Source organism: Rhinatrema bivittatum, chromosome 3, assembly GCF_901001135.1.
Source record: "Rhinatrema bivittatum chromosome 3, aRhiBiv1.1, whole genome shotgun sequence".
Classification (NCBI taxonomy): Eukaryota; Metazoa; Chordata; class Amphibia; order Gymnophiona; family Rhinatrematidae; genus Rhinatrema; species Rhinatrema bivittatum.
Genome location: NC_042617.1, coordinates 315,319,483 through 315,333,820, shown reverse-complemented (window position 1 = coordinate 315,333,820; position 14,338 = coordinate 315,319,483). Strand labels below are relative to the sequence as shown.

General features: G+C 43.8%; 1 protein-coding gene across 1 annotated transcript in view; it reads left to right on the top strand.

Moving 5' to 3' along the window:
• LOC115088585 (dermatan-sulfate epimerase-like) overlaps positions 1 to 14,338 on the top strand; it is a 121,150-nt gene that overhangs the window by 72,773 nt on the left and 34,039 nt on the right. Inside the window, exon 3 of the mRNA XM_029596842.1 lies at positions 1,342 to 1,581. Coding sequence (XP_029452702.1) covers positions 1,342 to 1,581 — 240 coding nt within the window. The remainder of the gene's footprint in view (positions 1 to 1,341; positions 1,582 to 14,338) is intronic.

The window sequence follows — 14,338 nt, the reverse complement described above, 5'->3', positions numbered from 1 at the left end:
CAACATTTGTTAATCAGGACAGCAGTGAGTCAGTGAGAACAAGTGTAGTGTAAATCTCCAAAGGGATTGTTTTGTACTAATTTACCTTAGAAGCACAAGATATATTGCAAGGGAAGAGCTCAGTAACCCACAATCTAGTGGGAGCACTGAGAGGAGAGGATCACCTTGCTGGTGCCTGAAAGGAATCAATAAGTTCTGCTTGGGAAATTTTTTTAAAGTATTGAGAAGTAAACTATTGGGGTATATTATTTAGTGTGTTTGTTTTTAAATAGTGTTTAGAAACAGAAGTTAGTGTTTGTTTTTTAAATAGTCAGTAAAGCAGCTAATAAACAAATTAGCGCATGGTTTGGAGGGAGGTATCTTCAAAGGACACTAATGATGCATTAGAATTAGGGAATCCCAACAGTAAGGTTCCAATAATAATAAAAGTAATTCAAATGACTATAATTAAACTCACCTGAGCTAAAAGAAGTAAGATGGGAGAATTAGAGTGTTTAGCAGTGAATGATTACATAGACTTAATTGGCATCTCAGAGACATGTGGAAGGAGGAAACCAAGGGGACAGTGCTATACCAGGGTACAAATTATATCGCAATGACAGAGAGGAGCATCTGGGAGGCAGGGTGGTGCTTTATGTCCGGGAGACATAGAGTGCAACAGGATAAATGACCTGCATGAGACTAAGTGCACAATTGAATCGTTATGGGTAGAAATCCCTTGTGTGTTAGGGAAGAGTATAGTGATAGGAGTATATTAACATCCACCTGGCCAGGTCGGTGAGATTGACAGTGAAATGCTAAGAGAAATTAGGAAGCTAACCAAATTGGTAATGCAGTAATAATGGGAGACTTCAATTACCCCAGTATTGACTGGGTAAATGTAACATTAGGACATACTAGAGAGATAAAGTTCCTGGAAGGAATAAACAACAGTTTTATGAAGCAATTGGTTCTGGAATTGATGAGTCTATCTAAGCTTTCTAAAAATTTGTAAGACTTATTTACTAAAGCATTTTGTTAAATAACTTAAGATGTTGGGTGATCTAGATTTTTCCTTTGTATTTTTTATGTTGCTAATTTTATTTTCATAATTTTATTTTTTTGATTTTAATTATTGCATTGTTTTGTTTTTATTTTGTTAGTGTAATTAATTGTTTTTAATGTTTCTGGATTGCACTTTTTACTGTGTGTTATTAATTCACCTAGATCCTGATTGGAGGGGAGGTTATATACATGAAAATAATAACTAAATATAAAGAAATACATTCTGCATGCATTTAGCATATCTTTGTCAGGTTGTTCCATTTCTGAATTAGTTGATCCTTGCTATTTGTCTTTCAGGTTATCTTCAGGAGGCTTACTTTTGGACTAAGCAAGTTCTGACAATCATGGAGAAGTCTCTAGTCATACTGAGGGATGTAACTGATGGAACCCTGTATGAAGGAGTGGCCTATGGCAGCTACACCAGCAGGTCTCTCTTTCAGTACATGTTTGTTGTGCAAAGGCACTTTGGGATCAACCACTTCAATCACCCGTGGCTTAAACAGCACTTTGCCTTTCTATACAGAACTGTCCTGCCAGGTAAATGTCTCAGACACTTTCTACTTTTTAACTTATGTTGAAAGAAACCATATTCTAATAAGAAAATGCAGTATTGATTGAGTCATGGAGTGATCAGTTCAGGAGTGTGCATCTATTGGAGAGGCTCTGGGGGGAATCTCAGCATCAGAAGGAATATTCTGATCTTTCGTAGAACAAATTAATTGATTGTTCTACCAGATGGTGTGGTGCAGGGGTGGCCAAATGTTGCTCTTGTCCTCCTGTCCCTATATCAGCTGCGCAGTACTGCAGGTGATAGGAAGGGAGAGACAGGAGCAGAGAGCACAGTCAGCATAATAGAGCAGAGAAGAGATTTAACACAGCAATAAAAATAAAGATGCATCAGAAGTCCAACAGTGATATGGGGTCTATTGTGTTTTGCACAAAGTGCAACATGTATAATTATCTACCTATTGGTGAAAGGTTGTATGGTGTCACCCAGTGCAACAAGTCCTGAATCTCAAAGAAGGAGTCTGATCTCTGGAGGCCAGAGAGGCAGATTTAGAGGAGCTGAGGCAGAAAGAGAGGTATACAGAAGAGACCTTCAGAGACATAGACAATTTCAGTCTAGCAGCTCCTGTGCAAGGTCATCTGGAAGGAGACTACCACCTTGGTGTGGCAGGAAATGATCTTGTAGTCAGAACCTTCCTCCAGGTAATATCATCATCATGAAGTGAGGATGTGTCTCCAGGGGCATTTGGCCAGGAGGGACAGATAGGACTGCCATTGTAGTTGTTGACTTGATCATTAATGGGTAGATTTTTCCATGTGCACACTCTTCTCGGCATGCACACATGGATGCACCGATTTTATAACATGCGGGCGCCAGTGCACATGTTATAAAATTGGTGGGCTGCGCGCACATGTGCACCAGATTTTATAATCCACATGCACACGTGTGCATGGCATGCACAAGGGGGAGGGGGGGTAAAATTGTGAAAATTCACACTGCAATGCATCGTGGGCTTTCCCAGTTTCATACCCCCTGCACTAACTTCCTTTCCCCCTCTCCTCTCCTCCCCTCTCCTCCCCACCCAACCCTTTCTCCTACCTGTGGATGTTTTTATTTTGTTGTTTACTGCTCCAATAGATGCCCTTCCCCCGTACAGCGGCAAATGAGCCGTGTACCGGACGCATCCAGCTCCACCCCCCCCCCCCCCTTCCTGCCCCCCGGACCACCCCCTTTAACTGGGCTCAGCACTTCGGCGGGTAACAGGGGTTACACATGTGTCTGGGCTCTTTTGAAGATGCCCGCTGTGCGCGCAAGGCCCAGCAACACACATAACCCCTGTTTTTTGCACATGGGGGTTTATAAAATCAGGCCTTAGGAATGTAGATAGATGGGTGGCTGATGGGCTTGGAAACTTGATTGCCTGGTGCAAAGATAACAGAACTCACACACCACCTAAATTATAAATTAGAGTGTGCTGGGGATGAGCTGTTTGTCATTGTAGACGTGGATACCAATGACATAGGAAAGTGCAGGAGGAAGGTTCTGGAGGCTAAATTTAGGCTTCTAGGTAGGAAATTGAAATCCAGAACCTCCAGGGTTGCATATGTTAAGAGGGTACCCATAATTAAAAAAAATAAATAATTTATCTGAGTTCACTGGTGACCAGAGTGTGCAAGGAGGCTCTGGGGTGCTGGACCTACAATAAATCTACAAGAAGGGGCTGCTGCTGACAGAGGACAGAGGGAGATTTAACCTGTGAAAGTTCTAAGGAGGTAGACAGGCCTCCTGCGGCTGAGCCCGAAACAGGATATGGTGGCTTCCCTCTGAGGGGAAGGACTGAAGCAGGAGAGCGGTGTTGAGCCCTGACAAAGCTTTTCTTTCCCTCCTCCCTGAGATCACCCATCACGTCACAGAGAGAGCCGCGATTGAAGCAGAGGGGCCCGTGTGCAAAGAGAGGAGGCCGGGCAGCAGAATGTCTGCAGAGAGCCTCGATCGAGATGGCAGCTGTTGACCATGAAGGGGAGAGGCACCAGAGCAACTTTATTTTTTATTTTTAAAAAAGTTTATATTGAGCAGTGTATGCTAGGCACTGAAGGAGGAGCCTGTTTTGAGATAAGCGGCATTGGCCCATTGCAAAGGCTGGCCCTTCCAAAGTTGATCCAGTCATAGCTGCAATGTGAGGGGAGCACCGAGAGGAAGCCACATGGGAGGAAACAGCTGACTGGCAGCAATGATTGCTACCAGCAGCTTCCTCCTCCTATAATCATCCCGAAGCCAGCAGTGAGCAGAAAATATATTCGTGATTGAGAAGAGAGGCGCCAGGACAGTGGTGGAGGAGGGCCTGGAAAAAATAAAGCAGTATGGGCATCTGCCAAGCCAGTGGCAGGCCGCAAGGTAGGAGAGGCAGAGAGGAGGATCGCTGTGGTTCCCAGAAGAGAAAAGGCTGGAGCAGGCAAAATGATATCAGACCGACAGTGAGAGGAGCAGCGGTGTTGGGCTATGAAGAAGTGTCAAGAAGAAACAGCTGTGAAGGCGATCACTGTCACTGCTCAAGTCCTACAGCTGTGAGATGTTAGTAGATAATGTCAGTGAGGACCCATGGAGTCCAAGGGGGTGGCTACCAATGTTATTAAAAATTAAGTACAAATTGAATAAAACAAAGATGATGGTCAAGTAAGGGAACCCCTGATTACCTGACCAACCCCACCTCACTGCCAAGGAAATTCACTTAAATAATGGAAGTTGCCCCATTGCCACCCAATAAAAAATGTCCAGTACGGCTGAAAAACCTTGGAAAACAAGTGGTGGTCACATAAGGGGATTCTTGGGATCCCTGCCCAGGCATTGTTCAGGAATTAGGAAGTAAGGAATTTGAAAAAAATAATTCAGTGATATAAGCTGGGAAGTGGTTTTTGCAAATTTCATGTAGGCATTTAATTGAATGAGAAACATATTTTCACTGCCCAGAAAAACATCAAACGAACAATTTTAAACCCCTGTAAGTTTAAGAAATGTGGAAAATGATAGCTCCCATACACCCCTAAACTAAATGGAACATCCATGAGCATCTTAAAAAATTTAGGACCACCATGGCAACAGGATGGCAGAGCAAAGCTATAACCAACCATGGTGTCATAGCAATTGGTTCCCCTGCAATGAGTGATGGGATGGGGGCAGCATCACTAGGATCAGTTAACTTGTGCTGGGTAGGGACCCAGCACAAATTAAAAGTATGAGAGGGAGGTATTAAGAACACCAAAAATTCCCTAATGCTAATAGCCATGAAGGCACTTACAAAAGGGAATTATTTGAGAATGTTTAGGGTTTTCATTAAGTAGCCCCAGGTACAATTTCTCAAGATGGCAACATTAAGAGCAGTAATATCTCACCCCTTGAAAGGTAGAGTCAGTTATAGAATTTAGAGACTGAAGGCTAATGTTGAAGGGAGCAGAAGTGCTGTGGCAGAGCGATATCCTCAGGCCTTTACATTGAATGCTGCCCGCATATTTGGCAGCTTATTCAGTGAAGTGTATAATTTGGAATGACTTTCCAGCACATGGAACACTGAATGACAGTAGGCTGAGGTGAAGACAAGAACCCATTGTTATATATGAGCTGCCATTGAATCAAAAAGACTGGCAAAATGGTTCTTAAAAGAAAATCCTTTTCACCGAAACAATTTTTAATGGAAAGTGGGAAATACCATCAGAACCCTTAGAACAAGATACCATATTTTCCGGCGTATAAGATGATTTTTTAACCCAAGAAAATCTTCTCAAAAGTCGGGGGTCGTCTTATACGCCAGGTATCGTCTTATAGGGCACACCTGCTCTCTTACCAGTTTCTCTCAATCACACACACATGCTCTCAGTCAAATGCATTCTCTCACTTACACACAGGCTGGCTGTCTCTCTCTCTCTCTTTCACCCCCCCCCCCCCCCCGAGCACAAATAGTAGCTGCAGCAGCCTCCTCCTCCAGCCCCCGCAGGCCAAGAAAGAAGAAACCCATCGGCCGCGGGAGGCTCATGCTGCTGTCTCCTTTCCCGATTACCAGCTCCTTCGACTGCTCGGGGCCATTCCTGCTATTGCCGCTGCAATTTTTTCATTCGGCACGGCTTTCTCCTTCCCGCGCACTGCACTGCCGTTGCCGCTGGGCTATCAGCACGTTCAAGCCCAGCGGGAACGGCAGCGGTGCAAAAAAAAAAAAAAAAAGCTGTGGCATCCGCGGCTGCCCTTTTCTTCTTCCCGCCCCCCTCCCCCCCTTTGAACCGGAACAGGAAGTGATGCGCGGGAAGAAAGAGCCGTGCCACGTGAAAAAATTGCAGCAGCGACAGCAGGAACGGCCCTGAGCAGTCGAAGGAGCTGGTAATCGGGAAAGGAGACAGCAGCATGAGCCTCCCGCGGCCGATGGGTTTCTTCTTTCTTGGCCTGCGGGGGCTGGAGGAGGAAGCTGCTGCAGCTACTATTTGTGCTCGGGGGGAGTGGAAGTGAGAGAGAGAAGCAGCCAGCCTGTGTGTAAGTGAGAGAATGCATTTGATTGAGAGCATGTGTGTGATTGAGAGAAACTGGTCAGCGAGCTCGTGTGTGAGAGACAATGAAAGTGACTGCTCAGAGAGATGACTGATGTGTATGTGAGTGTGAGAGAGAGAAAAAGCATGGAAGTGAGAAATCTGGGTATGTGAGAAAGCATGGGAGTAAGAAGCCTGATTATGTGAGAGAGAGCATGGGAGCGGGAGGGCTGGCTGTGTGTGTGTGTGTGCGCGTGCATGAGAGAGAGACTGGTTGATAAGGTGACGGTGTGTGTGAGAGAAAGAGACTGGTGTGTGTGAATGTGAGAGAAAGAATGTGATTCAGGGAATGAGAAGCCTGTGCACGTGGAGAGTGAGCATGGAAATGAGAGAGAGACTGGTGTGTGTGTGAGACAGAGAAAGTGATTATGAGAGTGAGAAGCCCGTATATGTACGGTAAGCAGAACACGGGAGTGGGAAGCCTGTGTGTGTGTATGGCATGAGAGAAACTGTTCAGGAAGGTGTCTGGTGTGTGTGTCAAAGACTGTTTGGGAAATGATTGGTGTGTGAGAGACAGAAACTGGTCATGGGGGCATGACTGGTATGGTGTGTGTGTGTGAGAGACATGGGCCCTAAGGAAGAGGAAGAGGAATAGGAGAGCTGCTGGAGGGGGTAAGGAAAGGTGGCTTTTAAAGTTTATTTTTCTTGATTGACTGCCATTTTAATTATTTAATATTATGTGATGTGTCTGCTTTTTTGAAATATTTTATTGGTGTTTGGAGAATGTTTAATAGTTTTTATGAGTTTTTAATTGTTGGATGTTATTCTGTTCATAGCTGTTTTGAAACATTTATTCTGCTTATTAGTATAGTTTTACAATTATTTATGTGTGGGGATCTATAGCTGCTTGCTAGTTCTGTTTCCTAATAAGAGGTATATTGGTTTTTAGGGCCTGATATACGGTATTTGTAGTGTTGCCTTTCATAGATAGGGTTGCTCCTGTTTGAGTGTAAAATTATTTTTTTTCTTAAAAATATGTATAAAAAAGGGGGGGTCGTCTTATACGCCCAGTCGTCTTATACGCCGGAAAATATATAGTGATAGAACACTGAGTGAGAGGAAGAGAGACTACAGCAAGGCTATAACTTCCCTCAAGTGACTGAAAACTTAAGAAGAACCCAGTTCAGAAATAGCGAAAGAATGAGTGAATGTAAAGTCAACTGTTCTTTCTCAGGTAAGAAATAGGACTTACTAATTACTCTTAATTTCCACAGTTAGAATAATACAGAAACAATAAGCCGTCAAAGACACTAATACTAGGGAACATAACTGATATTCAGGCCAATACAGTAAAAATCGCGGGAGAGCAGGAGAGCGGGCAAACACTCTCCTGTGCGTGCGATTCAGTAAATAAATTTATTTAAATTAGGACCCACAGTAAAAAGAGGCGCTAGGGACACGCTAGTGTCCCTAGCGCCTCTTTTTGGACAGGAGTGGCGGCTGTCAGCGAGTTTGACAGCCGACGCTCAATTTTGCCGGCGTCGGTTCTCAAACCCGCTGACAGCCACAGGTACAGATTAGAAACCGGACGCCAGCAAAATTGAGCGTCCGGTTTTCAACCTGCGAGCCGCGGGTCCATTTTAAAATATATTTTTTTTAATTTTTAACAATTTGTATCTTTTGGGACCTCCGACTTAATATCATGGTGATATTAAGTCGGAGGGTGTACAGAAAAGCATTTTTTACTGCTTTTCACTTTCCTGGTGCCGAGAGAAATTAATGCCTACCTTTGGGTAGGCGCTAATTTCTGAAAGTAAAATGTGCGGCTTGGCTGCACATTTTACTTTCTGAATCGCGCGGGCATAACTAATAGGGCCATCAAAATGCATTTGCATTTTATGGGTGCTATTAGTTTCGTGGGGGTTGGACGCGCATTTTCGGCTCGCTATTACCCCTTACTGTATAAGGGGTAAAGCTAGCACGTCGAAAACGCGCTTCCAAATGCGGGTTAACAGTGCGCTCCACCGGAGCGCACTATACTGTATTGGCCCGTTAGTTTGCGGAAGAGCCCAAAGCAGTTACAAGGAGTCATAAGAACATAAGAACATGCCATACTGGGTCAGACCAAGGGTCCATCAAGCCCAGCATCCTGTTTCCAACAGTGCCCAATCCAGGCCATAAGAACCTGGCAAGTACCCAAAAACTAAGTCTATTCCATGTTACCGTTGCTAGTAATAGCAGTGGCTATTTTCTAAGTCAACTTTATTTATTTATTTATTTATTTATTTGTTGTGTTCGATTTTACATATCACATCGGTTTACATTTAAACAAAATTTGCAGGAACTCATGCGTTACCCTTTGTCAAATACATTAAACATTTAATATGGGGATTGTTAACAAGGGATATAAAAGAACTTGGGGAATGGCTAACACTATGGGATGCACGAAGGGATGCACAAAGGGGGGTACCCCTTTGTTGCGCCCCTTCAGCGTGCGACGCCTGGTGTTCTGGCGCCGCTTAACGTCCGTCACATTCCTCAGTGATGTCAGAGGGGGCGGGTCTCCCAATCGAGGATCACACACCGCCCCTCCCCTCTCAGTTCCAGATGGATTCTTTCACCTTTTTTTTTCTTTCTTTCTGTCTTTCTCATCACTGTTAGTTATTTCAGGGAGCCGGTGGTGATGGTGTGTGGCATCCCTGTGCGCAGGCACCCGGTGTTCTGGCGCCGTTAATTAATAGCAAGTAATGGACTTCTCCTCCAAGAACTTATCCAATCCTTTTTTAAACACAGATATACTAACTGCACTAACCACATCCTCTGGCAACGAATTCCAGAGTTTAATTGTGCGTTGAGTAAAAAAGAACTTTCTCATTTAGTTTTAATGTGCCACATGCTAACTTCATGGAGTGCCCCCTCGTCTTTCTATTATCCGAAAGAGTAAAAAACCAATTCACATCTACCCGTTCTAGACCTCTCATGATTTTAAACACCTCTATCATATCCCCCCTCAGCTGTCTCTTCTCCAAGCTGAAAAGTCCTAACCTCTTTCGTCTTTCCTCATAGGGGCGCTGTTCCATTCCCCTTATCATTTTGGTAGCCCTTCTCTGTAACTTCTCCATCACAATTTATATCTTTTTTTGAGATGCGGCGACCAAAATTGTACACAGTATTCATGGTGTAGTCTCGCATGGAGCGATACAGAGGCAATTAGGGCATTTTCCATTTTATTCACCATTCTCTTCTAATAATTCCCAACATTCTGTTTGCTTTTTTGACTGCCGCCGCACACTGAACCGACGATTTCAATGTGTTATACACTATGACACCTAGATCTCTTTCTTGGGTTGTAGCACCTAATATGGAATCTAACATTTGTGTAACTATAGCATGGGTTATTTTTCCCTATATGCATCACCTTGCACTTATCCACATTAAATTTCATCTGCCATTTGGATGTCCAATTTTCCAGTCTCACAAGGTCTTCCTGCAATTTATACAATCTGCTTGTGATTTAACTACTCTGAAAAATTTTGTATCATCTGCAAATTTGATTATCTCACTCGTCGTATTTCTTTCCAGATTCATTTATGAATATATTGAAAAGTAAGGGTCCCAATACAGATCCCTGAAGCACTCCACTACTCACTCCCTTTCACTGAGGAAAATGTCCATTTAATCCTACTCTCTGTTTCCTGTCTTTTAGCCAGTTCCAATCAACGAAAGGACATCGCCACCTATCCCATGACTTTTTACTTTTCCTAGAAGCCTCTTCATGAGGAACTTTGTCAAACGCCTTCTGAAAATCCAAATATACTACATCTACCGGTTCACCTTTATCCACATATGTATTAACTCCTTCAGAAAAGTGAAGCAGATTTGTGAGGCAAGACTTGCCTTGGGTAAAGCCATGCTGACTTTGTTCCATTAAACCATGTCTTTCTATATGTTCTGTGATTTTGATGTTTAGAACACTTTCCACTATTTTTCCTGGCACTGACGTCAGGCTAACCGTTCTGTAGTTTCCCGGATCGCCCCTGGAGCCCTTTTTAAATATTGGGGTTACATTAGCTATCTTCCAGTCTTCAGGTACAATGGATGATTTTAATGATAGGTTACAATTTTTTACTAATAGGTCTGAAATTTCATTTTTTAGTTCCTTCAGAACTCTGGGGTGTATACCATCTGGTCCAGGTGATTTACTACTCTTCAGTTTATCAATCAGGTCTACCACATCTTCTAGGTTCACCGTGATTTGGTTCAGTCCATCTGAATCATTACCCATGAAAACCTTCTCCAGTACAGGTACCTCCCCAACATCCTCTTCATTAAACACCGAAGCAAAGAAATCATTTAATCTTTCCGTGATGGCCTTATCTTCTCTAAGTGCCCCTTTAACCCCTTAATCATCTAACGGTCCAACTGACTCCCTCACAGGCTTTCTGCTTCAGATATATTTTAAAAAGTTTTTACTGTGAGTTTTTGCCTCTACGGCCAACTTCTTTTCAAATTCTCTCTTAGCTTATCTTATCAATGTCTTACATTTAACTTGCCAACGTTTATGCATTATCCTATTTTCTTCTGTTGGATCCTTCTTCCAATTTTTGAATGAAGATCTTTTGGCTTCTGATTTATTTAGGTAAAAAATAGGTCAGAAGGTTAAATAGATTCTTAGAAGAACAAAAGAAGAAGAGATGTAGGGAAGATCTGGCCAGCAATAGGAGAAGAGAGAATTCCAGGATAGCTGCAAATAAGTTTATACACACATATATAGACATTCTTAGCCAGGCCTGTGCACACCAGAGGATTTACACAAGCAAGAAAAGAAAAAGAAAGCAAAGGAAAAAAAAGGTAAGTAAAGCAAAGGGAAATTAAAGAAAAGAGAGAGAAAAACATTATACTTACCTTGTGAGAAAACATTCTTCTAATGAGTTGTGTTTCATGCTGGAAAACACAAATGTAGCACAAAGTATGAATTCTTAAGAAAAGAAAGAGAAGCAGAACACAAAATAACAAAGGATTGTAGAGTGATTTGCTGAATGGCTGGGAGCTCCATACCCTTTGATAAAGTTTTGATAGCTCATTAGTATTTAGTTGTTTTTCTGTTATAGTTTAAAAAAAGAAACAAATCAAGAGTTAATGATTATATATATGAGTTTAATGGGGCAGGTTTTAAAACCTGCACACGGGTGCAGATTTGTTTGCGCAACCTGACGCAAACAAATCTACGCCCGATTTTATAACATGCACGCACTGCCGCGCACATGTTATAAAATCCAGGGTCGGTGCGCGCAAGGGGGTGCAAAATTGTGCAATTTGCGCGCGCCGAGCCACGCAGGCTGCCTCCGTTCCGAAATCAGAGTGGCCTCGGAGGGAACTTTTCTACCACTCCCCCCACCTTCCCCTCCCTTCCTTATCTAACCCACCCCCCAGCCCTAGCTAGATCCCCTCCTACCTTTATTTCAGAAGTTATGCCTGCCTGAGGCAGGCGTAACTTGTGAGCGCTGGTGCGCCATCCCCCATCACAGGCTGCTGTGCTGGAGGACTCAGGACCATCCCGGCCCACCACCATGCCCCAGGGCCTGTCCCCAGACCGCCCCCTGTCCCCCAGACCCGCCCCTGGACCCACGCCCTTCCTGCCCCTTTTCGAAGCCCTGGGACATACGCGCGTCCCGGGGCTTGCGCGCACCACCGAGCCTATGCAAGATAGGCCTGGCGCATGCAGGGGAAGCTTTTCGGGGGTTACACGCATAAACCCTTTGAAAATCTGCCCCAATATGTTTACCTAGTGTTAGATAATGAATAAGAAAGAAAAGACATCTTAAAACAAGATATAAAAATAAAATGTATTTGATGGTTTATTTATGAGATTTTTATGGTTTGTTATCCCTGCCATCTTTATATGGTAAAAAAGTTATTTGTTACTGGGTATAAAGAGGCAGTGCATATTAAATGGTATACCTTGTTTGGGTATCATCAGATTACTTGCTGTTGTAACGACTACATTCTTAACATCATGCCTCAACTTCAACAAGTTTTCATTTAACAAGGGTGGTGTTTACACATTCTCAGAAAGGCTTCCCGTCCTACATGGAGGAACCCAGAGGTAGGCTGAGCTGTGGAGTCTCAATGCATGAATGAGATGATGGTACAGCGTTTCTTAGTGTTTGGGTAATTGCCAGGTTCTTGTGGCCTGGTTTGGCCTCTGTTGGAAACAGGATGCTGGGCTTGATGGACCCAGCATGGCAAATTCTTATGTTCTTATGAATAGGCCTTTAGATTTGTTAGGAAATGGGGAGCCTGTTCTGATGGAAAAGATCAATTTTTAAACTAGACTATGGGGTAAAGCCAACAATTGCTCAGATGCTCATTGTTTGGAGGGTGGTATCCTCCAAGGATACTTGCAGAACAGGTCAGTTGTGCTTAACGCTAAAGTAGATGAGATGGATGTAAATAAAGAGTACACAGATATGAATACCTCTAAAATGTATCATCTACTAATAAGCAGTTTGTGAATACAAATAGTACTAGAAATATAAATTAGAAAACATACAAATGTCTGTATGCAAGTCTGAATAGTTGGATTGGTGAGTTAGAATGTCTGGCACTATAACAATAATGTAGACATTATAGGCATCTCAGAGACACAGTAAAAGGATAACCCATGGGAGATAAGAACATGCCATACGGGGTCAGACCAAGGGTCCATCAAGCCCAGCATCCTGATTCCAAAAATGGCAAATCCAGGCCATAAGTACCCAAAAACTAAGTCTATCCCATGCTACAGTGCTAGTAATAGTAGTGGCTATTTTCTAAGTCAACTTAATTAATTGCAGGGTAAAAGTAGCAGTGATGTTTTTAGCCCACCATGGGAAATATTGTATTTCCCGCAGTTCAGGACTTTGAAATTTGGGGGAACCCGAATTTTGGGTTAGTGCACACTAACTCCCCATTAGTGCATGCTAACATTTTTACTAACTCGCCCTTAGTGTGCACTAACCCGAAAATACATTTTTCCTGAAATTTCGGGAAAATGTTTGGGTTTCGGGGTCCCCAACCAGGACAAATTAGGCAATTTCAATGAAATTGCCTAATTTGTCCTGAATGAATGCACATCCCTAATAAGCAGGGAAATTCATTTTCAGCTTTTATTTTATGTTACATGGGGATTTCAATGTTGAAACACAAAGAAATCAATGGAAAACTGACTTTTGCACTGATTTTGCTCCTGTGTTGTATAATAAAGATATTTCCCACTGATTTCTTTGTGTTTAAAACATTGAAATTCCAGGCAAAATAAAAGAAACACTGAAAACAAAGGTTTCTAGGAATAAGGTGTATCTGTTGCGCATTCCGGCTGTGTCCACATTGCGGCCGGCTCCGCTCACCTCGCGCTTCCGTCCACCAGCTCCGCCTCCCTCCTCTTTGGCATCTGCGGCTAGCTACCATTGCCTGCGGTGCTCACAGGCATCCCAGGTCCTTCGGGGCCTTCCAGCTCTCAGCACTCCTCACGCCGGGGCTCGGCGTCCTCCATGGCGTGCACGCGTGGGCCGTGCTTCCCTTTAAAGGGCCCAGCACAGGAACTCAGTCTGCGGCGCCCGAAGATGACATCACATAGCCCTGGTATATAAGGCGAGGCTCTTCTCCCAGAGCCTCCCCTTGGCAATCGGGTCGACACTGTTGGTGTAGTGAGTTTGCCTTGGTGTTCCAGTGTCTCCTGTTCCAGAGTCTCCTATTCCAGCATCTCCAATTCCAACTTCTCCATGTGTTCTTGTATCCTTCCCAGTTAGTACCTTTCTGGACTGACTCTTGGTACTGACCTTTCCCTGACTGACCATTCTACTGCCTGCCACCTGGAATTGACCACAGCCTACCTGACCATTCTACTGCCTGCCGCCTAGAACTGACCACTGCCTGCCTGACCATTCTACTGTCTGCTGCCTGGAACCGATCCTCACTTGCCTTGACTATGCTCAGACTGATTCTGGTTTTGACCCTTGACCTTCCTTGGACCTATACTCTGCCATTGACCCTTGCACTTGCTTGGACACTCTCTTCTGGCCTCCTGTTACCATTGGGCCTACCTGCCTGGAATACAACCATGGCTTCTACTTAGCTAGACCTACAGGCGCTGCCTGTCCAGCCCAGAGGACCTCCCTGAACTGTTGACCTCCCTGAGGTCTCCGGAGCTTCCTGTTCTAGTCTAGCGCATCCTCTTAGCATCTGCTGCACACCCTTGCTCGTGGTACACATACCTTTCCAGGAGACCATCGGACGT